General features: G+C 44.6%; 1 protein-coding gene across 1 annotated transcript in view; it reads left to right on the plus strand.

Moving 5' to 3' along the window:
- Positions 1 to 25,271, plus strand: part of LOC135201156 (general transcription factor 3C polypeptide 1-like) — a gene marked incomplete in the record, with an annotated part of 923,347 nt that overhangs the window by 459,507 nt on the left and 438,569 nt on the right. The window contains 1 exon segment of the mRNA XM_064230032.1: positions 6,328 to 6,446. Coding sequence (XP_064086102.1) covers positions 6,328 to 6,446 — 119 coding nt within the window.

The raw sequence follows: 25,271 nt of genomic DNA on the forward strand, positions 1-25,271 counted from the left end.
TGAGCGCCAAACTCGGTTTATATCCTTCAGTTTTGCTTTCAGCAGAACATCTGTAACTGATGCAAACTGGAGAGAGGCCAGTATTCTTTCTTGGCTTCTCCTTGATGTTTGTTTGCATTTGAGGAATTGCCTTGTTGCTTTGGCTATTTCCTTCCTTTTGGCCAACAGAATTGACAGAGTGTGGGAGTTCAGATCCCACTGAATGCCGAGCCACTGAAAGCGAGATTCCGGCGTTAGCCTGGACTTGACCTTGTTTATTTGGAACCCTAGATGTTCCAGAAACTGTATCACTTTTCTCGTGGCTTTGAGGCATTCTTGGACAGTTGTTGCCCAAATGAGCCAATCGTCCAGATACGCTACTACCATTATCCCCTGGGATCTTAGTTGTTGGACTACTGATTCCGCTATCTTCGTGAATACCCTGGGGGCTACGTTCAACCTGAAGGGCATCACTTTGAAGGAGAATGCCTGGTTTCATAGCCTGAAGCCTAGGTATGGGCGGAAGTGTCTTGCAACTGGGATATGATAGTATGCGTCTGTAAGATCGATAGAGGTGGTGACGGCCCCACGGGGAAGTAAGGTCCGCACCTGCGAGATAGTCAGCATTTTGAACTTGTCGCAACTAATTAATAAGTTTAGACGGGACAAGTCTAAGATTATTCTTCGTTTGGTTGAGCCTTTCTTTGGCACGCTGAACAAGCGTCCTTGAAACTTTAAATGTTTGACTCTTGATACTACCCCTTTCTGAAGGAGTTCCTGTGCATACTCTGTCAATTCCTTTGTTGGTTCTTGAAGGAATGTTTTGGATGGAGGGGGACCTTTGATCCAACTCCATCCCAGCCCTTTGGACACAATGCTCTGTGCCCAACTGCTGAATCCCCATCTGTGACGATAGAGAAACAGCCTCCTTCCCACCTGAGGTTTCTCACTGACTTGGGGCGGGGCGTGATCCGCGTCCTCCTCGGAAGTGCTTGCCCCTACTAGGTGTCCTTCCGCCACCCCTTTGGTGAAATGCACCTCTAGCCCTGCTTCCTCTTCCAAACCTATTAAAGGCTTGGAACGCCTGGCCTTCAAAGACTGGATTGAAGGCCGGAGATACAGCATATGAGGTTGAGGGCTGGTTTTAGGAAGTCAGTAGAAGTATCGGTTGGGATTGGTTCTTCGACGTTGACAGCTGAACCACCTGGGACATTGGTACGGCTTGTACCATTTGTTGTTGCTGAGCAGCCTGGAAAGTTGGGAACTTTCTAGGCTTCTTCAGCTTCTTCGAAGCTGAGGGAGCAACTTTGGGCTTCCTCTTGGATGAAAGTCCCCACCGGACCTTAAGGCTCTGATTGAGCCTAGTTGCTTCATGCTGAACCTCGTTCACTACCGCTTCGGGAAAGAGGTCAGCGCCCCAGATAGAAGACGCAAGTAGCTTGTTCGGCTCGTGACGGATCGTGGCCTCCTGCAGTACATATTTCCTGCAGTTGCGTCTTGCTATCACAAAGTCGTACAGATCACACTGAACGGTGTGTGTCTGTGCTTTGGCTAAAAGTTTGAACAGAGGTTCCTTCCCATATGTAATTGCGGCAACCTCTGTCATCACTAGGGCGTTCAAAGTCCTCCCTAACCTAGTCCTAGCATCAAATTCTGCTTGGATTAGGTTATCCAACAACCAAGGGAGCCTCTCTCCAAATTGTGCAATTGCGCAATCTGGTTTGAGCTTCCCAACCGTAAAGGTAGCCGGTAGATCTGCCCAGAGGTCTTCGGAATGATGGAAGGAGAAGAGATGTTGGCTCTGTCTCCCTCAGTTGGGGCATAGGCTCGTCTTTCATGGTGGCCTGCATGGTCAGCTCTGCTAGTTTTGTGGTAAAGGTGATTGGTGTTTCCTCCTCTGCCACAAAGATGGTAAATGGACTTTTGAAAGCCTGAAGTTTGGTATTAACACAATCCCAATCTTCTAGACTTCTAATCCACTCTCTTTGAGCTTGATCCCGACTATAGATGACTGTCTCTTTCGGGATCCTATCCTCCCTTCTCATTGCCGTCTCTGTCAGACGAGCATAGCCCATAAAGGGTGGTTGGAGGTTGGCGGGGTGGAACTCGAAGTCTTCAATTCTCCGAGTACCACAATCTGGTAAGGTCAACATACCATCCTTGAAGGGGGCATAAGCTGCGACCCTCCAAGGATTGCTCGCCGTGAAGGGAGGAAGAGAATCGTAGTCTGGCATGGGTTGTACCGCCATACCCGACTGAGGGAGAACTGCTGTGGGATTCTCCCTGAGACCCGCCATCAGATTCTCCTGATTTTCCAATCTCACCGAAATACTCCGGATCGACTGATCAGACTCCTCAAACGAGGTGGAGATGTGTGAGAACATCTGCTCAAACTTGTCGTTAACCAAGTTATCGACCAGGTTCCCCATATGCTGCGTTATATTAGCAGTGAAAGCCTCTGTGTCGAAGGAACTAGGGTCCCTGACCGACATAGGAGTCTTAGGGCGTGCTCCAGTGGACGTAGAAGGCTTCAGCCCTGTGGAAGCACGGGCCTTATCCTTAGAGGACTTGCCTCTGGACCCTTTTGAATGCGAAGTCGAAGAGGACTTCGATTTCTCTGCTCCGGGGTGGTGAGCCGGAGTCTTATGAGATGTGGAGGACGAAGTCTTCTTAGAAGACGTCCTCTCCAGGGTCTTCTGCTCTCGCTTCCCTTTCACTTTAGGGACAGCTGAAGCTGATGACGGCCTAACCGGAACATCAGAGTCACAAAAGCCTTGGAAAGAAGTAGAAGAAAGATTAGGGGAAGAAGATCCAGATAAGCTCAAGGGAAGCCCTTGAGCTCCCAGCAAACCTACCTCAACTAACAAGTTACCTTGTTCACCTACCGCCATTGGCTCTACGTTCAGGTCCAGGGTGGCCACTTCTTCGGTGATCTCCGGGGTGCCCTGGGCCGCCAGCGCCTGCGCCACCTGCTGCTGGATGGCGGCGATGCATGGAGCCGCCGCTGCTGGATCGACGTATCCGGTCGATTTCCCGCCCGGGAAGAGGCGGACAGCCATACTCTTGTCCAGGATGTACGGCTGCCCTTTGGATACGTTCTTCCCGAACCCGCCGACCCAGGCTCTCAAGGTAGCCGATGCGGCGTCCTTCACGGCGGCAGCCTGGAAGAGAGGGTCATTGTAATCCTTACAATGAAGCCCCAAAGTTATATGATTAAACATCTAAAACTAAATAACTTTTATATCTCTCATCATATTGCTTCAATAACCAGTTATAAGCATAGCATTCCTGTATATACTTTTTCTGGCGGAAAACTGATCCACTAAGTCATAGCAGATGGAGCAGGCTTCGTGGTGCCATACCACTAATTCACCAATGCGGATGGCACAGGGGGCGTGGGTCCGGCAGACCTTGTGACCACTGGGATCTTGCAGGATGGCATTGCAGCCGGGTTCCTGGCAGTTGGTAGCCTGTAAGTGGACAGATACATGAGTATCGGCAGTTACTAACAGGACTAGCCCGCTAAGAGATATAATACTCCACTGCATGCCGGAGTGAAAAATTTTCTGGGCATAGTCCTCTCCTGTTCTCCTGTAGAGATAGTCCGTAAGACCTGGTAAACTAGTCAGATAGTTTCCGGGGCACCGGAGTAAAGAGTTCCACCGAACCAGCTACCAGTCTATACACCGAGGGTGGGGGGTACAAGGACAGCGGAGAAACATGAGAGGATCAGCCCAGATAAATAACAAAAGCAGGCGGAGCTCAGCTCCACCGTACAAAAATTCTGCAAGCAGGAGGAGGACCCGGGTGGTGAGCGGGCACTCCGCCAGTCTAGCGGAATAGGTAATATAATGATAACACAAATATAAAGAATAATTGTAAAACATATATAAATAAATACAGATGCATGTGAGAGTTACTCTCCGCCACCCCCTGCTGGACTGGCGGAGCCAGTTAAGCCCGCCGCTAGCGCGGTGGGTAGGCAGGGGGTGACCGAGGGAAGGAGAGAGCTGAGGAGGGACACGAGGAGGACCAAGTACGAGCGGGCGGGGTAGCCAACCCAATCCGAACGCACAAGGGACCCCCCCTGGATCCCAGGAAGAGAACGGTACGAAGAGCCAGACTCAAAGACACCCCCCCGAAACTCCCGTATCCTCCCTGGGTAGAGAGGAAGAGGGGAGGAGAGCCCGGTTGGTTACCATGGCAACCGTGAGCGAGCGTGGTCTGCCTCCCCCCCGCTGTGGGGAGGGAAGCAGGAAGGGGTGGCTAGCTCAAACTGTCTCTAACATGCAACATAAACAGAATACAGATAACACATCGTATTAAAATAGAAAGGAAGGGAATCAAAGAGAAAGGAAAAGAAATGTCCTAGAGAAGCTAGGCTAACCTACCTGGAAGGTAGGAAGCCCAATTACTCGGGAGCTGGCCTCTGCCGATACGTATAAACGGAGGGCAACGGCCAGGGTGGTAGGACTAAAGAGAGAGAGGGGCTATGACCCCACATGCCTAACAGACCTAGACAAAGGCACATGCATGTATGAACACTGAGCTAAGACCTAAAGGCATAAGATTCCCGAATAATACGATAATATAAAATTCGGTAGCACACCTTGCACCACACATAAATATAATCATAAATACTGCACAGCAATAGCTACAACGGTATGGAAGACTGAAGGAGCTAGCTAAGAAACACACGAGGCGAGCCGGTGTGGCAAGCCTGAGACCAGACGCAGGAGGTACCGTTAATATACCTAAAAAACGGTTGAAAAACGGGTCCTGTCTGGCTAAAATTACGTGTAACCCTTAGGCAGTACTTAACTTAGCTGTGGCGATGGCTTGGAGTTCCATAATGCAGTAGAATCCAAAATAGCAAGCACAAAACACAGAGAGCAAAAAAGCACGTGCGGGCAAGGTGTCGCTAACGGAAAGGATGGCCACTAGAGGCGCTGGTGTTAGCGTGGGTGGGTGAGTAGTAGTAGTTGCTGGCGCAGGCTGTGTACCAGCTCTCTCTAGCAGGGGGATTTTGGTGGAGAAGAGATCTAAATGACAAGAGGTCCGTGGTAGTGGTCTCACTCGTCCCAGTACCATACCGACACCCTCTTTTTATTTAGGGTGAGCGAGTAGTCAGGATACTCTGACATCCCCCCTTTTATTTTTCTCTGGTAATGTTAGTATATTATTTACCTTAGAAATATGAACTGAAGGGATATTTCACAAAGCGGCACAGGCTGAGCCCAGAAATAAGGTTTTTGCTAAAGGAAAACCTGGGTTTTTGTCAAAAAACTGTTTTTGAAATATATCTTCAGTTTATTGGATGCTTTTGATAATAAAAGAAAAAAACATAATTTACTGTAAAAGGACTATAAACTGACCAGTAGGCTTTCTTTGGCCATTTTTTTGAACTTGGATCGGCTGCATGTCTAAAATACATGAAAAATAAATTTTCAGAGATTTTCTAACTGGTTCATCATGTATGCTTTTGTTTTATGTATGCAGTATTTTACTGTATAATTCTAAGTTTCATATAATTTATAAGTTAGTTTTAAAGTTTGCTTAATTTTTTAGAAAAATAGAACAGATTAATTTTAAAATTTTGTATAATTTTCAATGGAAAATAATAAAAATGAAAATTTCTCCATTTGTATTTTTATGTAAGTGCAAATTGTATAACCTTTCGTAATGTAAGATAAATAGCTGACCCCCATGATGTGGTTGGCTCATCATGAACCTGAGTAATATATAGCCTTAGAGTAGATGAGCAACTCTTTGTACAAGCTTCTAGGTCATTATCTGGTTCTTAATTGTCATCCTACCTGCATACAAAGATGAACAGCCTTACCTACCCTATCTGCTATTATTTGAGAAATGTCTTACCAAGCTAGCAGTGAGTAACTCGGAATTTGAACTCAAGTGATCCTACACCCTTTAGTGGATTAACAAGACAGTCCATATAAAATATCTAAAGTAAGGTAGTGATTGTTACTCCTTCCAGAAGCACACTGTAAAAAAGAAAAATAATTTATAAATATGAACCATTCTATTACATTTAGGCACCTTCTCCCTCTCATATGATTGAGCAAAGATGCAATATTTTCCAAGCGAGTCCTTACAAGATATAATATGCATGTTACTCGTTGAGAAAGGAAGTCTGTCTAGGAAATTTTTAGCTGGTTGCCCTTTTGAACACAGTACCAGCTGAATAATTAGTAGCATTAGGGGATCAATAGTTTATATCTACAAAACAGTTTTCAAAAGTGATTTTTCCTTAGAATTCGTATTGTTTACATTTTGGTGATGGTAACATTCTGGAGTATGAAATTGATTCTGGTGCTTTTTTTTATCCAGCCAAGAATGGCTACTGATGGCAAGACACTGGAAATTCCAGTTGGCATGGTGGGAGAAGCTTCAAAAGGTCGAAAACGGAAGAGAGAACAATCTTCAGTGAAAGATCCACTTGCATCAAAGTATGTATGACGTTACTGCATTGTTTTTCTTATATAATTAATAGACTAGATTAGAGTTTTATCTGCTAAAATGTACGTACATATATTTGTTAATAATTTTATTTGTGCTGATTGTTTTTTATGTAGCAAGTTGTTCTATCTGTCTTTAGGAGAATTTTCCAGAAAAATCAAGATTCTGGCAAACTTAGTGGGGAGCTAAATAGGAAACTGTTTAAAGCAAATCAATAAAGGGAAATATATAAGAGAAAGAAGGAAAGGACTAAGAAAAGAATACTATTACATGTGCTGGACACAAAATTGGAGGCAGTATGATGGGGACAGATTTGGAGGTTATTCAGTGAAACTCGGATGTTCCTTAACCTAATTTATGTCCTAAATACTACAGAATTGAAACTTCATTTTCTTGTCACCATAATTCTTCAAAAACTTATCTTCTTACACCTAGCTTAGCCTAACTTAATACTACCATGACCCCCTGAAGAACCTAAACCTAACTCCTAACCCTAAATCTATTGTGTTTCCTCCCTATCAGAAGAACTTTAACCAAATTACAGAACCCTGATCTACTTCTTCAATCTAAATCTATAATCCTTCTGTCTTAAGTGTACTATCAAAATATCTCTTCTGATACTGAAGATTTCCACCCTTTTATGGTCTTTAAGACTTCTTCAGAATGGAAGTTAGCTTGCTCAGCATCAGTCTGTTCTATTTTGTTGATATCCTTCCTACTGGATAAATCAACCAGGATTTTGTTTCTCCTAGGGTTTGGCATCATATATGGAAGAATGGGGAGAAGGGTGGCATGTATCAAGTGTTTGTTTCTGCAGTCTAGCAGCTTTGCGTTATCTCCCTATATTCTTTATCACATCTCTGTCACTTTTACTATTTTATACAAGTAATTTACCAAGTAATTACTCAGCTAACGATTATGCTTGCACTTTACTAAATTAAAAATTCACAGTAACGTGGCTGTTGCCAAGAGGGTGGTTGGTGACAGGCCCCTTCCTCTGCAACAGGAGCGTGGAAGTGAAATTAGCCATACAGCATCATTCTAATTATGCCGCACAACTGACAACACGCTGTTCTCTGCGCTTCTGATTCATGATTTTCCGGTTATTCTTCTTGCTGAAGTTGGTGACGTACTAACTTAAGTTTTATCAAGCAGTTGCTTGTTTTAGTTTGATTTTTACAATTAGCTTGTATTATTCTAGTTAGCTATGTCTGATTCTAGCGCTTCCAGTCTTTGTTATTGTAGTGAAGGCTGTAAGACTAGATGAACTGAGCTTTGTTGTGATGCACATACCATGTGCACTAATTGTAGGGGACAGGTATGTTCAAGGGAGGCTGATTGTCCTGAATGCAAGGATTGGGATGATAACTATAGAGTAGATGAAAGATGCTTGAGTCTCACCTCAACTTGAGAAGAATTGGATTAGGAAGGCAGCCACTCGTGCCAAAAGTAGTGACTCTTTGAGTACAGATTCTTCTTTGAACCCCAAGACAGACTCCTGTCTGGCTCTTCCCTCTACCCTTGGACATAATCTATCCCCTATCTTCATTCCTCCTTCTATTCCTCCACATACTCTGGTGCTCAGCTCCCATGCTTCCAACCTATTACCATTGCCAGTCTCGGGTCAAGAATAAATTCTAAGTTTGATAGGATAAATTTTGTTGTAAGTTCAGTGTCAGGGATAGGGGCATCCCTTCATGTCCTTATGGATAAGATGGAAAGATTTTCTAGTGATAATGTGTCTGGTGACAAAGTGCAAAGTGATGTGTTAGTGGAGGAGGTGGTTTCCTGTCCCATCAGCACTCCTAGAGAAAGGTCACTGTCCCACTCTCCTATCGATGCACCTGGGAGAAGACAACAGAGGTCCAAGGGAGGCTGATTGGGTTTTGCCCAAGGGTTACTGCCCCCTCTGTTGATCCGTCGCCAGATCCCAGGCTTCAACCGAATACTGTTGAGAAAGCATGTCATTGGATGTGTGCCGCTTATCGTCTAGCTTGGATTCAGATTCAGATCACGGGTGTCATAGACTTCCTTGATTCATCCTGGCCATTGAAAAGACAATGACTTGGCTCCCACTTATCCCATATTGGTCAAGCGTCACAGGGACACCACGGCTACAGTGTGGATCCCTCTGATTTCGCCTCTATTCAGCTGCCTGCACACTGTGGTATTCTCATTTGTTGTTCTCCCAAAGATTCAAAGCGCCAAAAACATAGGTGTAGGTACCTGTTGCCTGAGCACCTGTCTCATCTCGAGGCACCTGCTCCCGAGAGTCCAGTCCTGGCTCCCGTACTCCCACCTCTTGCTCCCGCACGCCAAGCACTTGTTCGGTACAGAAAGCTGTGGACTCACAGCTCCCTGCTTATTCAGTTGCTCCCATGCATGTCTCCCTTGCTTCCTTCCTGTGCTTTGGCTAGTCTTATTATTTCAGTTATCATGAACTTATATATTTTTATAGGAAATTGTGGCATCTAGGCATAAAATGTATGCAGACATTGTATTTTAAGATAACATAAATGTATGTGTATCTTCTAGAATAAAGTTAAATTTATATCAGAAAGTAGTTTTCACTTTGTAGTATCAAAGCAAATCAAACTTTAATATTGTAGGACAATGTGCTTTTATTTGCTAATTAGTGATAAAAGGATACAACAAGTATCATTTACAAATAACTGATTTCTTAAAAAGAATCATTTCTATCATTTTCAACAATTCAAAGTAATTGAATCCAGTAACCGTTTACGAGCCCCACTAGTGGACTCATGTGGCCCGTGCTCCAGTCTGCATCACCAAGTGAGCTGGAGGCTAGGAACTAAGATGTGGAGCATTTATGGTAGCATAACATCAAGAAATACCTCCGTACATTGAGGCCATGCAGGCCTTCTCTGTAATGTTCCAAAGTGCTGAAGCAAAACCCGTAGTCGACTCTTTACTGACGAGAACATAACCTTCTAAGGCCCCCTCCTCAGCCAAACATTAACACTATTCTCTCCTTACTACATTTCAACCCCCACACTTTCCAGTAAAGTAATGAGTGTCCCAGGCTCAGTGAACAAAACAAAATGCTTTTGTCTAATTGTAAGTGTTAGGCCTAGAATAATGTCCTAACATTCTCGAATTACTTTAAGGGCAGTTATTTACCAGCAGCTTGTGAATAGCCTGTGGCCAGTAAACTTTCTAAAAGCAAAGTTTGACATGATGTAATTATGTAACATTCAATAATTACTTTTAAGGTCATTATTAACTGGCAACTTGCACTTAGCCTAAACCTGGTAAGCAGATCGAAAATGCAAAATTTTTTGGCCTAAAGGGCTGGTATAACAATCAAGAATTAGTTTAAGATAATTATTTACCAGGGGGTTAAAAATAACCTGTGGCCGGTAACAAGTCCTAAAGCAAAGTTTGGCCTAAGGAATGATGTAACATCAAGAATTACTTTAAGGCAATTATTAACAGACGACTTCAGTCTGGTAAGCAAAACATATATGCAAAGTATTGGCCTAAGTTGATGGTGTAACATTAGATAATACTTAAAGGTAATTATTTACCAGTGGCTTGTGAATAGCTTACACCCAGTGAAAAATCCAGGAATGTAAAAGAATTTGGCCTATTTTAATGGCTTTACATTCAGGAACTACTTTTAAGGCAATTATTAACCTGCGGCTTGCACATAACCTAAGCCTGGCAAGAAAATCATAAATTTAATTTTGGCCTAAAAAGATGGTGTAACATCCGACAATTATTTTTTAAGACAGAAATATTTTCGGCAATTACAAGTAGCCAGCTTGATTATAATCTGAATTAGAATAGTAATAACAAATAAACAAAAGAAGGGACTGTTCCTGCTCATAGGCTATGAAATACGTGTTCCAGAGGTTGTGTAACACTACCAAGATCCAGTGATATAACCTGAAAATAAGGACAAGCTGCTGTATGCACTCGATGTTAGTCAAATGAGAAGCGTGCGAAGGAACTTCAAACAACTCTACAGCTCTCTCAAGATCTAGGAAACCCAAAACAGCTAGTCCCAAAGTAGCTAGTTCCAAAATAGTGAGTCCAATAAAGCTAATTCCAAAATAGATAGCATGCCAAAATAGCTATTGTACCAAAATAGCTTGTCCAGGAAAAAGCTAAGATTGCCTTAAGTATGCTAAGAGAACAAGCTTCTGGTTCAACTGCACCACCACATAGAGTCATTGCTAACATTATGCAAAATATTGATCGTGAAACTTCATCTTGCATGCCAAAAAGAAAAGCACTTACGAAATGGATTAAATGAAATAGGCAAAAACTGAAAGGCTACTTTTACGTATGCAACTTACCTGGTAGTTACATATAGCTGTAGTCTCCGACGTCACGGCAGAATTTCGAATTTCGCGGCAGCGCTAATTGACTGGTTAGGTGATTCCCGTACCCCCTCCCTCTACCGGGGAATTTAGAACTACCACAACTAAACCTCAGAATTTTTCTGCCATCGCAACCGGAATACCGGTTTTGTTTGGTGGAATTTCTTTGTTTTTTCACGACGGATACTCATCGATTTGGTGACGTACTCTTTGTGATTTGGCTTTCGGCAGTTGCTATTTATCTTTATTTAGCCAGATAGGCAACAATTGTGTGATTTTCATCAAGGTTTAAATTTATAATGTCAGATTCGGGAGCTCACTTTAGGGTTTGTAGCAAGGGTTGCAAAACCAGGTTACTTAAAGCTAGGTTAGACCCGCACACTTTGTGCGTTAATTGCAGAGGTCAGAACTGTAGCAAAAGTGTAACATGTGATGAATGTAAGGATTTGACTGATAAAGGCTGGAAGGAGTTGGAGAGTTATATGAGAAAGCTAGAAAAAGATAAATTAAGGAAAGCTTCATCTAGGACTTCTTCCTTAGCTTCTCAGGAATTAGAGAGTCAGGATTTTCCTTGTTCTATGTCTTACCCAGATCCGCCTAACATATTACCTGACCCTGACACCGTTATTCCCGAACCCGACACCGTTGCCAGCTTACGGGAACAGATGGATTTAAGATTTAGCGTGCTTATGGCAGCAATAGATAAATTAGGAGAATCTGTGCATTCTTTGATGCTAGATAAGAATAAGAAAAGTGTTGTGTTAAGTGATAGTGCAGTGGAGGAGGCGGCTGTTCGGTCCTCTTGTTCTCCTAGGCCTGGGCCCCTGCCAAACTCCCCGGACATTGGGAGGAGGCATGCCGAAAGCCGAAGGGAGACGAGCGGAGTTGACATCCGAGCAGTCGTCCCCTCAGGCGATTCTGCCGCAAGTTCGGCTGAGGCAGAAGAGCAATGCTATAAAGGTGTTCGAGGAGTATCGCAGAAGTGTCTTTCGTCTTCTTCGAGTGCAAACGATTCGCCTCGCAGAGGTTGGAGGTTTAAGGACGAATCTCGTCCACTAAAGAGAACGAGACAAGTTTCGCCAGCCGCAATTCCCAAGAAGAAGATCGCGGCTTCTGTGGAAGAGCCGTCATGTAGTTTTTGGGAGGCGCCGGAAGCGTTTTCTTCGACTTCTGAGGAATTAGAGACCGATGTTGAAGAAGAGGAGGAAGCATAAGTCTTCCAGTTGCGAGGTGACTGATAAGCGCCAGTCTGATGTACCTAGACGAGAGAAGGAGCTTACGCCAGTAGAGAAGCGCCAGCCTGATGACACGACAACCGCGTTACACCAGACGCCAAAGCGCCTGGCTCCTCAAGAAGCAGCCGCTAAACGCCAAGCTACTAGACGCACGGATTCGGACTCGGCCAAGCGCTTTGATACGGTAGTATCAGGCGCTAGGCGCCATACGCCTGACTTGATTGACTTGGAACAGAGAGAGTTTACGAAACCAAGTCAAGTTTTGGGTGCTTCAGGGCATTCTAATAAATTCTTAGTAGAGATGAATAAAAAATAGAGAATATTTTGGGGGTAGTTGGTAAGAAGCAGCAACCACTTCTTACTTCTACGCCTTCTTTAATTAGAACTTTACCGGAGGAGTCTCAAGAGCCACTGCAGTTGGTGGAGCAGGAGTTAGACTGTCCAGTGGATCAAGAACAAGCGAAGGACAATTTATCAGCAGGAGCGTCAGAAGGAGAAGCAGTAGAAGGCGAGAAGGAGACTCGGTCGTCGGCATACAAACAATTACTCAGCTTTTTCCTAGATAACTTTCCAGAATCTTTTTCGCCAGCCACTCCCGCCTCACCTGAATCCCAGTATGCTAGGGATACTAAACCAGATTCTTCGACTTTCATTAAGCTGGTTTTTTTCGATTTCAGCTAAAAAGGCGTTGAAAAAGATGGATGAGTGGTTGCGAGAAAAGAGGGAGCAAGGTAGGACTGTGTTTTGTTTCCCTCCTTCGAGACTTTTAACTAAGAGCAGAGTTTGGTACAAAACTGGGGAAGCCTTCTCCCTGGGAGGCGCTGCCTCCTCCCATGGAGACTTCTCCAGCCTAGTGGACTCGTCCAGACGTTCTGCTTTGAATTCAGCGAAGATTTTCTTTATGAGTTGCGAATTAGATCATTTGCTGAAGGTGGTTTTCAGTCTTATGGAAGTAATAAGCTTCTTGGATTGGTCGATTGGTGCCTTGGGAAGAAAGGCAGTCTTTTAACCTGTCAGAAGAACATTTTAGTGACTTCTCCAATGTGATGTCCTGTATTGTTAAAGGAATAAGGGATGGAGCGACTGAAATCGCTTCCTTATTAACTGTGGGGATCCTCAAGAAACGTCAGCTTTGGTGTGCATTTACATCTAAGGGAGTAACAAGAACCCAGAAGTCGACGCTTATGTTTGCTCCACTTGATAAGTGTAACCTTTTTCCTAAGGATTTAGTGTCTGAAATTTCTGCCTCTCTGGTCCAGAAAGCAACTCAAGACCTTTTAGCTCAGTCGGCCAAGAAGCCGAAAGCCACGACGACTTCGAGTGTACGCCCAGCGCCAGTTGCCGAGCAGGAGAAGCCCTTTCGGGGCAGAGCACCAACAAGAGGATTGCAGAGATCGAGGCCTAGAGTTAGGTTCGGTCCTAAGCCCAATAAGACAACAACTTCTAAGAAATGAGCAGGGAATCCTTCACACACCAGTCGGAGCCAGACTCCAGGAGTTCTGGCAAGTTTGGGAACGAAGAGGAGCAGATCCATGGACAGTATCGGTACTGAAGGAAGGATATTCGATTCCGTTTGTAAAACATCCTCCTCTGTCAAAGGTACCGATAATTTTGACAGCTTACTCGTCAAACTTAGAGAAATGTTGCGTGTTGAGAGAGGAACTGTCGGCTCTATTAGAAAAAAGAGCGATAGAGCTGGTAAAAGATCAGAACACCCCAGGCTTTTACAATCGCCTATTCATTGTCCCGAAAGCTTCGGGAGGGTGGAGACCAGTATTGGATGTCAGTGCCCTGAACAAATTTGTGAGCAAGACAAAATTTTCGATGGAGACCACTCAGTCGTTTTGTCAGCACTTCGTCAAGGAGATTGGATGGCTTCCATAGACCTACAGGACGTGTACTTCCACATTCCAATTCACATAGACTCGAGGAAGTACCTAAGATTCGTGGTTCAGGGAAGGACATACCAGTTCAGGGCCCTATGCTTTGGGCTATCCACAGCGCCACAAGTATTCACAAGAGTCCTCTCATCAGTAGCAAGGTGGTTACACCTAGAAGAAATAAGAGTAGCGCTCTATTTAGACGACTGGCTGGTCCGTTCACAGTCGAAAGAAGGGTGTGTGAAGGATTGCAGAAGACAATTCCAACTGACAGAAGAGCTGGGTCTTCTAGTGAATTTCAAAAAATCTCAACTGATTCCGAACCAAATTTTAACTTACCTTGGAGTGACGATGAACTCATTAGCTTTTCGGGCTTTTCCATCAGAACAGAGAGTGAGTTCATGCCTGAGAAAAGTCAATCAATTTTTAGCAAAAAAGACATGCTCAGCCAACGAGTGGATGAGTCTTTTTGGGACCTTAGCGTCAATAGAACAGTTTGTAACTCTGGGAAGACTCTACATGAGACCGCTTCAGTTCTTCCTCAGAGCAAGGTGGGAAAGAAAGAGAGTCCCAGACACTTTTGTTTTTCCAATAACGGAGGAAATAAAGCAAGATCTCCTTTGGTGGAGGTTAGAAAAAAAGACTCAAGGAGGGTCTGTCTCTTTGGCCACTGAACCCCAACCTTGCATTCTTCTCAGACGCCTCGGATCAAGGATGGGGAGCGGTGCTGGGAAAGAAGGAAGTGTCAGGCTTGTGGACAATCAGTCAAAGACAGTGGCATATAAATCTAAAAGAACTAAAGGCAATACATTTGGGATTGAAGGCCTTTGCCAAGGAAGTATAGGGAAAAGTGGTCATCATCAATTGCGACAACACCACAGCTCTCTCGTACATCAAGAAACAAGGGGGGACTCACTCCTTCTCTCTGTGCGAAGCGACGAGGGAGTTACTCATCTGGGCGAAAGAAAATCGGACAAGAATGCTCACCAGGTTTGTACAGGGGAGATACAATGTAAGAGCGGACGAGTTGAGCAGGAGAAATCAGGTACTACCTACAGAGTGGACTCTGCACTTACAGGTATGCCAGCAGTTGTGGAATCTGTGGGGAAGACCTCTAGTGGACTTGTTTGCCACGGAAAAGACAACAAGATTGCCAATATATTGCTCCCCCGTACCCGACAAAAAAGCATTCGCTTTAGACGCAATGCTGCTAGATTGGTTGGACTTGGACCTCTATGCCTTTCCTCCAATGAAAATAATCAGGGCAGTATTGACAAAGTTCAGGCAACACGCAAATGTCAGAATGACGTTAATAGCTCCATTCTGGCCAGCAAGAGAATGGTTCCCGGAGATCCTGGACCTTCTAATAGACTACCGAGGAAACTTCCAGAGCGAGTAGATTTACTCAACAACCTCATTTCAGGAGAATTCCACGAGAATATCCACACTCTACGTCTGACCGCATTCAGACTGTCGAGCGTACCCTCAGACAGAAGGGGTTTTCGAGACGAGCTTCACGGGCTATTGCCAGGCCAAGGAGAGAATCTTCAGCAGCAGTCTACCAGGCAAAATGGTCAATTTTTAGGGCCTGGTGTAAACAGCATGGAGTCTCGTCGACTAAAACCTCTATAATTCAAATGGCAGACTTCCTTATTTTCCTTAAAACAGAAAGGAAACTCTCGACTCCTACTATCAAAGGATACAGGGCCATGCTATCCTCAGTATTCAAGCATAGGGGAATGGATGTCTCGAACAATCAGGAACTGTCAGATTTATTAAAATCCTTTGATACAAAGAAACTGGAAGGAAATAAGGTGATCTCTTGGAATCTAGATATAGTGCTCAAATGGCTTCTATCTACGAGGTTTGAACCATTAAGTGAGATAGCTTTCAGAGATCTCACTAGGAAAACATTATTCTTAGTGGCTCTAGTGTCGGCCAAAAGGATAAGTGAAATTCACGCCATCGATAAAAGAGTGGCATTTGCACAAGACAAAGCAATATGCACATCGACGATTGGCTTTTTAGCAAAGAACGAGTCACCCTCACAACCATGGCCTCGTTCGTTTGAAATAAAGGGCCTCTCAGAGTTAGTAGGAGAGGGAGAACCAGAGAGATCATTATGTCCAGTAAGAGCCCTGAAGTATTATATACACAGGACTCAACAAATAAAAGGAGGGTCAGACAATCTTTGGTGTCCAGTAAGAAATCCTTCGAGGACTTTATCTAAGAATGCAATATCCTTTTTTTTGAGGGATTTAATAGTTGAAGCTCACTTTCAGTTGGGAGAACCAGAGGTTGATCTGGCTAGAGTGAAGGCCCATGAAGTCAGAGCTGTTGCAACTTCTATGGCGTATAAACACAATTTATCTTTAGACACCATTATCAATGCGACGTATTGGAAATGTAAGTTAGTGTTTGCAACACATTATTTAACGGAGATTCAAGCAGTGTACGAAAACTGTTCCACATTGGGACCTTTTGTAGTAACTGGCACGGTGTTGGGTAAGGGAAGAAAGGAAGTCAATCCTTCCTAATAATTTTTAACTTGATCTTTGGTGTTGTTTTTTAAGGGTGTCTGAGGGTACGGAAGTGTACTAGTGGTACCCTACAGTCCATTTAGCTAAAGGGTAAAAATATTTAGGTGAAGGTGATTCCCATGTTGTTGTCCTTATTGTTTATTGTGTACGGCTCCATGAGCAGACGTATAATTATCGCATGTCAGTCCACGGTTAGTCCTAGACTACATGTAAGTGTCTATAGCTTGGCGCTCGGATCCATACATCACGCCAACGCTGGTACACTTCTATAGCTTTGTGCGCGGCTCCATTTACCCCGCCAATGCTGGTACGTATATATAGCTTGGCGCACGGTTCCATATACCTCGCCAATGCTGGGTACGTGTCTATAGCTTGACGCAAGGCTCCATGTACTTCGTCAAGGCTTTCAAGATCAGCAGACTTAAGAGGCAGTAACCTTCAAGTCAGCTATCTTAAAAGGTAAGGACTAAAAGAGAACTACTAAATTCCAATAGAAATTCCTCATTAAATATGGTTAGCTGCCATGGTCCCACCTCCAAAATGTGCCAATCAGCTATATGTAACTACCAGGTAAGTTGCATACGTAATAATGATATTTTTATGATAAAATAATGTTTTACGTATAGTACTTACCTGGTAGTTACATCATTAGAGCCCACCCACCTCCCCTCACATGGACAGGTAGGCATCAAAATTCTGAGGTTTAGTTGTGGTAGTTCTACATTCCCCGGTAGAGGGAGGGGGTACGGGAATCACCTAACCTGTCAATTAGCGCTGCCGCGAAATTCGAAATTCTGCCGTGACGTCGGAGACTATAGCTATATGTAACTACCAGGTAAGTATACGTAAAACATTATTTTATCATAAAAATATCATTTTCCTGAACCAAATTCACAGAGATAAATTTACCTGAAGAATATAAAACAATTACCGTATATACTCGCATAACATGCGATCTTGCATATCATGCGACCCCCCAAATTTTCACCCTCAAAAAATTATTTTATCACGTATCTCGCGTATTATGCGAGTTAAATTTGAGACCAAAAGTTAACAATAGTTAGTTAGGCTAACCCCCTTTACTCCATCTCTTAATCTATCCCATCTTCTAGTTAAGTTTAAAAAAGTAAAAGAGAATGCAAAAAGTATCGGTAGTAATGATATACTTGTTTGGAAAACGCATAGAGCCAGAAACAGCTGATTTGCTGTGAACAACCAATCCGATAAAAACAGCCTTTTTGCTTGCATTTCAACCATCGTATGAATGGTAAAAAATTACCATAGTTACGTTACAACTGATATATTTTTACATTACAGGTAGTAGTCGACTTACTACCGCAACTTGGTTATGAACAACCAGTCATAAATCGATTTGGATGTAAGTCGGCCCATGTTAATTTACCGTAAGAATATTATACTAGCATAGCCTACAATAGGGTAATCAGTACCATTTTTACATATAGGGTAGCCTAACCTACACTACACAGCATAATTTATACATATATGGCGTACTAATTATTAATTTCAGCTAATTCGGTGGGTTCAATGCATATTGGCTTATGATGATTCAGTACAAAGAGAAATTGAATAACATTTAACAAGTTAGCCTCGCCTATACGATGATGATGATATCGTGGTACATATCGTATATATACGAATACAGTAGCTTAGCCTTACAATATAATTTAGAAATTTATTAATAAAAGCCAGTTTTGGAGTTTCAATGTATTCTGACTATGACATATCAGAAAAAAAAACACGAAACAGGAATCAGATTCGGACCGACATTAGCATAACTAATTGAGCGATGTCAGGCTGCTGACGGCTACTTATATTTACGACAAATACACAATGAATATGCATATTTTCTGATTCTTTTAAAAAGTAATACATTACACTTACCAAATAATATTGTATGTATTCTCATATTATTGTGTATAAAATACTAACAAAGCGGTCAGCTGATGGCGAATACGATTTTATTTCTCTGTACATATTTAATCCATTTCGGAGCGAATTGCCTTTCTTCTAGTTAGCGTAAAACATCTAGATACTCTACTTGTATGAGACAAGGTAATTTGTCATTAAAACGTGTTTTTAACTAGAAATGTGTTTGTTTGTATGGTGTTTTTCCATTGCATTGAACCAGTGGTTATTCAGCAACGGGACCAACGGCTTTACGTGACTTCCGAACCATGTCGAGAGTGAACTTCTATCTCCAGAAATACACATCTCTAACCCCTCAGTGGAATGCCCGAGAATCAAACTCGCGGCCACCGAGGTAGCAGGCCAATGCCAAGACCATACCGATCACGCAACTAAGGCGCTGCAAAGTCGAAATATGAATTTAATACGTCTTGTGAACTAAAGTATTTTTTTTCGTTATAGATTGCATTGTGGGCATCTTTATTGTGCAAAAATATTATTTGATTCCGTGCGCTATTTTCACTTCATTTCATCGTAGTATGAACTTTACCGTTACATTACTTTTATTGGCGTGAAAACAACAGTAAAATGTATTCTTTCAAGACCTGAAATTTGATTTAAATAATTTTCTCTCAATTTCATCAACTATTGTGTTTGATGACATAAGTATTATAGCCTTACACGCTAGGGATAAAAGATCGGCAAGGGCATATACTGCTAAACTTAATCTGTAAGTTTTAGCTGAAATTGTGGAAAGAATGTTGATACGCTAATGACTATTATCGTGCATCGGTAACATGGATGAAACTTTCGCAAACTTCGGTATAGTGCCATCAGACTCGACCGTAAACAAAATTTGAGAGAAACACATTTTACTGTTTTCACTCCAATAAAAAGATAAATACGTAAAGCTCGAAGTATTCTGATGAGATAAAGTGAAAATATTGAATGCAATGTTGATTTTTGTTTACGCAACACACATGCCCTCAGCTCCATCTACTCACGAAAAAAATAACTAAATTTCGTTCGCAAACTATGCATTTTCAAGTGATATTTCCACTTGAAAACACCTTGTATAACGTAAAATAACCTTATCTCATATAAATAGAGTATCTTGAAATTCATTTGCGCTAACTAGAGGCAAGAAAGTCGCTCTGATTTGAGTTCAACACAGCAAAACAAACTTATTTCGCAATCGCCCTCAGCTGATTTCCAAAACAAAACACTGATTGCTATGTTTGTATTTTATAATACAAACAAATAGTAATATGAAAATACATATAATATTATTGGATGCAGTGAAGTAAAACAAAAGTTTTTAAAATATCCATGGAAAAGATGCATATCTATTATGTTTGTATTTTATCATATGGTACTAATATATGATTATTACATACTCGAATTTTATATCTCATGTAAGATCGACCCCCTTAATTAAAATTAGCGCCAAAATTAGGGTTTCAAAAGTCGCATGATATGCGAGTATATATGGTACTATAGGGAGTGCTACAGAAAACTTTGTAGTTTATGACGAAAGTGATTCTCATGAAATACTAATATTCGCAAGCAAAGCTATGCTTGGATGTGTGATGGGACATTCAAAATAGTTCCACAATTATTTTCTGGGCTCAGCCTGTGCCGCTCCATGAAATGTCCCTTTAGCACACATTTCTAAGGTATAAATATTGCTATAATACCAGAGAAAAAAGCTAATATGGAAATGCCAGAGTATTCTGGCTCGCTCACCTTATTTAAGGTGTCGGTATGGTTTCTGGGTGAGTGAAACCACTACCAAAGGTCCTTTGCCATTTAGATTCATCCTTCTTCAATATCCGTCATCTACAGAGGAGCCAATCTAAGGCCTGCTACTCGCTACCGTTACGGCTAGCGCCTCTGAACGTCATTCCTTTTGATAGCACGACCCACACCACACGTTTTTTCTTCTCTGTGTTGTGTTTTCTCGTGGAATCCCTTCACCACTGTCATGGAACGTCAAGCTGTTGCTGCATCCAAGTTAAGTACTGCTATTAATGGTTGACACTATTTAGGGGCTGCCCTTGGCATGTTTAACAGATTTATTTAGGTTTTTATAAGACGGAGTCCCATGCGGCACCGTCCCCGCGCCGCCATGCGCGGCTCGCTCCCTCGTGTTTCCTTTTTCGTGTCCCATTCGGTCCCTTATACCATTTGGGCTCTATTCTTTATTTAGCAGTACCTTCCTATGATTTCAGTGATGCATTTATTGACGTTTTTGTTATTTTATCCACACGGGGGATGTTGTCCGAGTTCGCGCTCAGCTCATAGCCTACGTCATTTCCTTTCAGCTCAGATCTTCATGCATGCATGTATCTTTTAGTTGTCAGGTTACCTCTTCGTTAGGCGCCCTTACCGAAGGACCCTGGTTCTTCTCCCTTTGTCCTCGAGCCACCTTGGCCGCTTGCCCGCGTTTTTTCGTCACGGCATATAGGCTAGCTGCTTGGAGTTGCCAGGCTTGACCATCCTTCTCGGTTGCTTGCCCGCGTTTTTTCGTCACGGCATATAGGCTAGCTGCTTGGAGTTGCCAGGCTTGACCATCCTTCTCGGTTGGCTCTGCCCAGCTTCTCCAGGACATTACTCTTTCTCTACCATCTAACTTTTCTTCCTTTCCCCCCGTGTTAGGATAGGATGTTTATTTTATATGTTTCATGTTCATTGAGACAGCTTGGGTTGGCCTATAGGCCTCCTTCGATCGCCTGGCCTTTCTCACCGCGTGGATGTTCACCCGGCCGAGAGAGTTACAGGCGACCGCATATGAGCCATCCCGCGTCGACCCTTCTAGTCCCTCTTCCCCCACCTTGGGGGGAGGTACGCTCGCTCACGCTGCCTCCTCAGGCAGCCGATCCGAGCAACCCCCCCCTTCCCCCCCTCGAGGGGGACCAGGGAGGTGGCTGGCTGGAGGGCTCTCGACGAGCGGGCCAGCTTCTCTGCCGCTCTTCCCAGTAGAGTAGGTGGGAGCCCTGCTCGGCTGAGCCTCAGCGGTGGAGCTCGGCTCTCCTCAGCTCTCGGGTCGCGTTTCCCCATCGTTAGTCACCATCTCCTTCCCGCTCCGGCGGATTCAGGACCCCGGCGTAGCCAGGTCCGCCTTGGGTTGGTGAACTGTTGTGGAGGCTCCGGCCTCCCTTTAAGGGTACGCTTGTTGCATGCATGTTCTTTTACATATAATGACATCCATTACCTTTAGTTTAAGTTTATTGGCGGAGTCCCACAACCCCGCCAGGGATCATCTCCCAACTTATTCTAGTTTTAAGGTCCTCGATGGCGGAGTTGTCAAACTCCGCCGTTTTACTTTCTTCCTGGTCTCCCCCTGCTCCTCACCCGGTGTTTGTTCGGACTACTCCTTGCTCCGGCGTATGGAATAGGTGGTTATCCTGATTCAGTGATTACGTTGTTCTCCGGCATCGCCGGAAACACACTGTTTCAAGCGGTTCTACCAATCCTGTCGGATGCCTCACCACAATACACGGCCAAAGAGCAGGTAGAGACTGGACCTTGTTACTTATTAACACCGGAGTACTCCGGCGTCATGGCATATCACAACCACGGACCTAGTCCGGAAGGTTAGTGGTGATACTCATGTATCATTTCACTTGCGGGTCACCCATTGTATGGAGTCTGGGTGCAATGCTGTACTTCAAGACCCCTGTGGGCACGAGGTCTGCCTGACCCACTCCACCTGCGCGATCCGCCTCAACGAGTCCCTGGTATGGCACCGTGAGAGTTGCCTCATATCCTACGAGTTCGTAGACCAAGTCTCCTCTGAGGTAGGTGGCGTTTCGGAGTCTGCACAGTAATACAATGAGTACCAATGACAGCTATATCATTTTGATATGTCCATTAAGTTAAGTTACAGTTTAACCTAAGTAGCCTTAAGTGTTAACGCTAACCCTCCCTTTCAGGGCGCCCAAGCGGTCCGGGAGACTGCTCTAGCCACCCTGAAGGCCTGGGTTGGTGGGTTTGGCCGTAATGTCACCAAGGGCCAACCTTACATCCTCTCCAAGGAGATGGCCACTCTCATCTTCCCCGGCGGGAAGAGCACGTCGTACGTGGACCCCGAAGTGGCAGCTCCCCTGATCGCTTTCATCCAAAAGGAAGTCTCTCAGCCCCCGGAGGAGGCTGCTACACAGGAGGTCGCGCAGGAAGTAGCTGCCCTGGATCTAGACCTCGAGCCCAAGGCTGTTGAAGGCATGGGCACAGGTAAGAATGTTTGTGAGGCAGGTACTGTAGGGGCTCAAGGGCTTTCCTTGAGTCCATCTAGAGCTTCTTCCCCTTCAACTTCAACCTCTTTCCAGGGATTCACCGGGGACTTCAGTCGGTCAGGCCGAAGTCCACCTTGGCGATCCCTAAAGTCAAAGGCAAGCGAGACTTTAAAGCGCTGCAGAAGTCCCTGTCTAAGAAGTCAGGTACCAGCCTTGCCCGTAAGTCTTCGGCTCACCATCCCGGAGCTGACAAGGCTAAGCTGGCTTCTTATTCTAAAGGGTTGAGGACCAAGTCTTCTAAGGAGAGGGCTCAGCCCTCCTCCTCCGACCCTGAGGCGTCCACCTCAAAAGGAGCCAGACCCAGGACTCCTAAGGAGAAGGTAGAACCTTCCCCCTTTGACCCTGACACTTTCTCTGCAAATATTTCGGCGAATATTATGCAGCAGGTGGGCAGCATGGTCGGGAACTTGGTGCAATCCAAGTTCCAGATGTTTGTTCAGTTGTCATCCTCCTTAGAGGAGTCAGGGCAGTCTATCCGGATTGACTGGTTACCCAGGAGAACCTTACTGCAGGTCTCTGGGAGAATGCATTGACAGGATTTCCACAGTCTGGCCTGGCAGCTCAGAGCTTGCTAATGCCAGACTCGTCTACCCTTCCTCCCTTTACTCCGAACAACCCTTGGAGGGTAGCTTCGTATGCTCCTTTCGTGGATGGCATGCTGACGATTGAGGGCTGCGGAACTCGAAGGTTTGAGGACGTCAAGTTCTATCCGCAAGGATTACAGCCCCCTTTCATAGGCTATGTCTGCCTCACAGAAGCAGCTATGAGGAGGGAAGACAAGGTCCCGAAAGAAACGGTAATTCTTTCCCGGGACCAGGCCCAGCAGGCATGGTTGCGTAACCTGGAGGAGTGGCAGTGCACCAATACCAGAGTTACAGCATTCAAGAGCCCCTTCACAATCTTCACCTTAGACGAAGATACGCCCATCCCGTTTACGTCTAAGGTGGCAGAATTGACTTTGCAGGCAGCAATGAAGGACGCTCCCATGCCCCAGCTCTGGGAGACAGAACTGACTTCCCTCCTGCTCCCTGGAACTGATGATCACTTGGTAGATCTTCCGGCCACCTTTTCTGTAGGTAAGCTAAAGCCGGACTGCACCATCACACTATTTAGCGAGAGATTACCTAGGCTGTCAGAGAACCTCATTCAAACTGAGTATGAGGCCAGGATGAGGCTTTGCAGGTCCCTCAACTCGCTAGTTATGACAGAAGTATCGGCTCTAATCTACGGAGAAGAGCCGCTATTCAAGATCATCGCCAAGTCACTTTTGTACTCTATGCAATGTGACTTGTATGATTTCGTCATAGCGAGACGAAATTGCAGGAAACATGTGCTGGTGGAGGCCACGATCCGCCACAAGCCTAACAAGCTTTTAGCCTCATCCATATGGGGCTCTGACCTCTTCCCAGCCTCGGTAGTGAACAAAGTTCACTGCGAGGCGGTCAGGTTCAACCAAAGCCTAAGGGTTCGCTGGGGACTCGTCTCCAAACGCAAACCGGAGTCTGCTGGATCGAATCCCAAGTCAAAGAAGAAGCCTAGGAAGTTCCAGCCCTTCCAGGCCCCTCAACAACAGACTCTGGTACAGACAGTTCCGGTATCTCAGGTACCGCAACCTTCTACCTCTAAGACGCAGCCACAACAGCAGTTTGTGCTGCTGACACAATCGCCGCAACAGGCACAGGCTTCAGCCTCCTACACTGTCTCCCCTGCCTACAACCCGGTGCTTGTAAACCAGTCCTTTCAAGCCTTCAACAGGTTTGGCAGGGGTAGCAGAGCTAGAGGCGCCCTCCGTCAACGGGGCGGCGGAAGAGCCACCAACCGAGGCAAGGGTTCCCGAGGAGGACGTGGTGCATGCCCTTCCTCAAACCAGAGAGAATCCCCAGGTAGGAGGGAGGCTCTTCCTCTTTCGTCACCGTTGGAGGCTCAGCAAGTGAGCCCAAAGCATTGTGTCCAAAGGTCTAGGGTGGAGTTGGCTCAAAGGTCCCCCTCCATCCAACACCTTTTATCAGGAACCAACAGCGGAATTGGTAGAGTATTCTTAAGAACTCCTTCAAAAAGGAGTAGTGTCAAGAGTCAAGCATTTAAAATTTCAAGGTCACTTGTTCAGCGTGCCAAAGAAAGACTCAAACAAGCGAAAAATAATTCTAGACTTGTCCCGTCTGAACTTATTCATTCATTGCGACAAGTTCCAGATGCTGACCGTTTCGCAGGTGCGGACCTTACTTCCCTGTGGGGCTGTCACCACCTCTATAGATCTTACAGATGCCTACTATCATGCTCTAGTAGCAAGGCACTTCCGCCCGTTTCTATGCTTCAGACTAGGAAAGCAGGCCTACTCCTTCAAAGTAATGCCTTTCGGGCTCAACATAGCCCCCAGAGTATTTACGAAATTGGCGGAGACAGTTGTTCAAGAACTAAGGTCTCAAGGAATAATGCTAGTAGCTTATCTGGACGATTGGCTCGTGTGGGCCACAAGCATCGAAGCATGTCGCAAAGCAACGGTCAAAGTAATCCGGTTTCTGGAACATCTAGGCTTCCAGATAAACAGAACCAAGTCCCAGCTAACACCGAAGTCCCGCTTCCAGTGGCTAGG

The sequence above is a fragment of the Macrobrachium nipponense genome, chromosome 28 (assembly GCF_015104395.2).
Source record: "Macrobrachium nipponense isolate FS-2020 chromosome 28, ASM1510439v2, whole genome shotgun sequence".
Lineage (NCBI taxonomy): Eukaryota > Metazoa > Arthropoda > Malacostraca > Decapoda > Palaemonidae > Macrobrachium > Macrobrachium nipponense.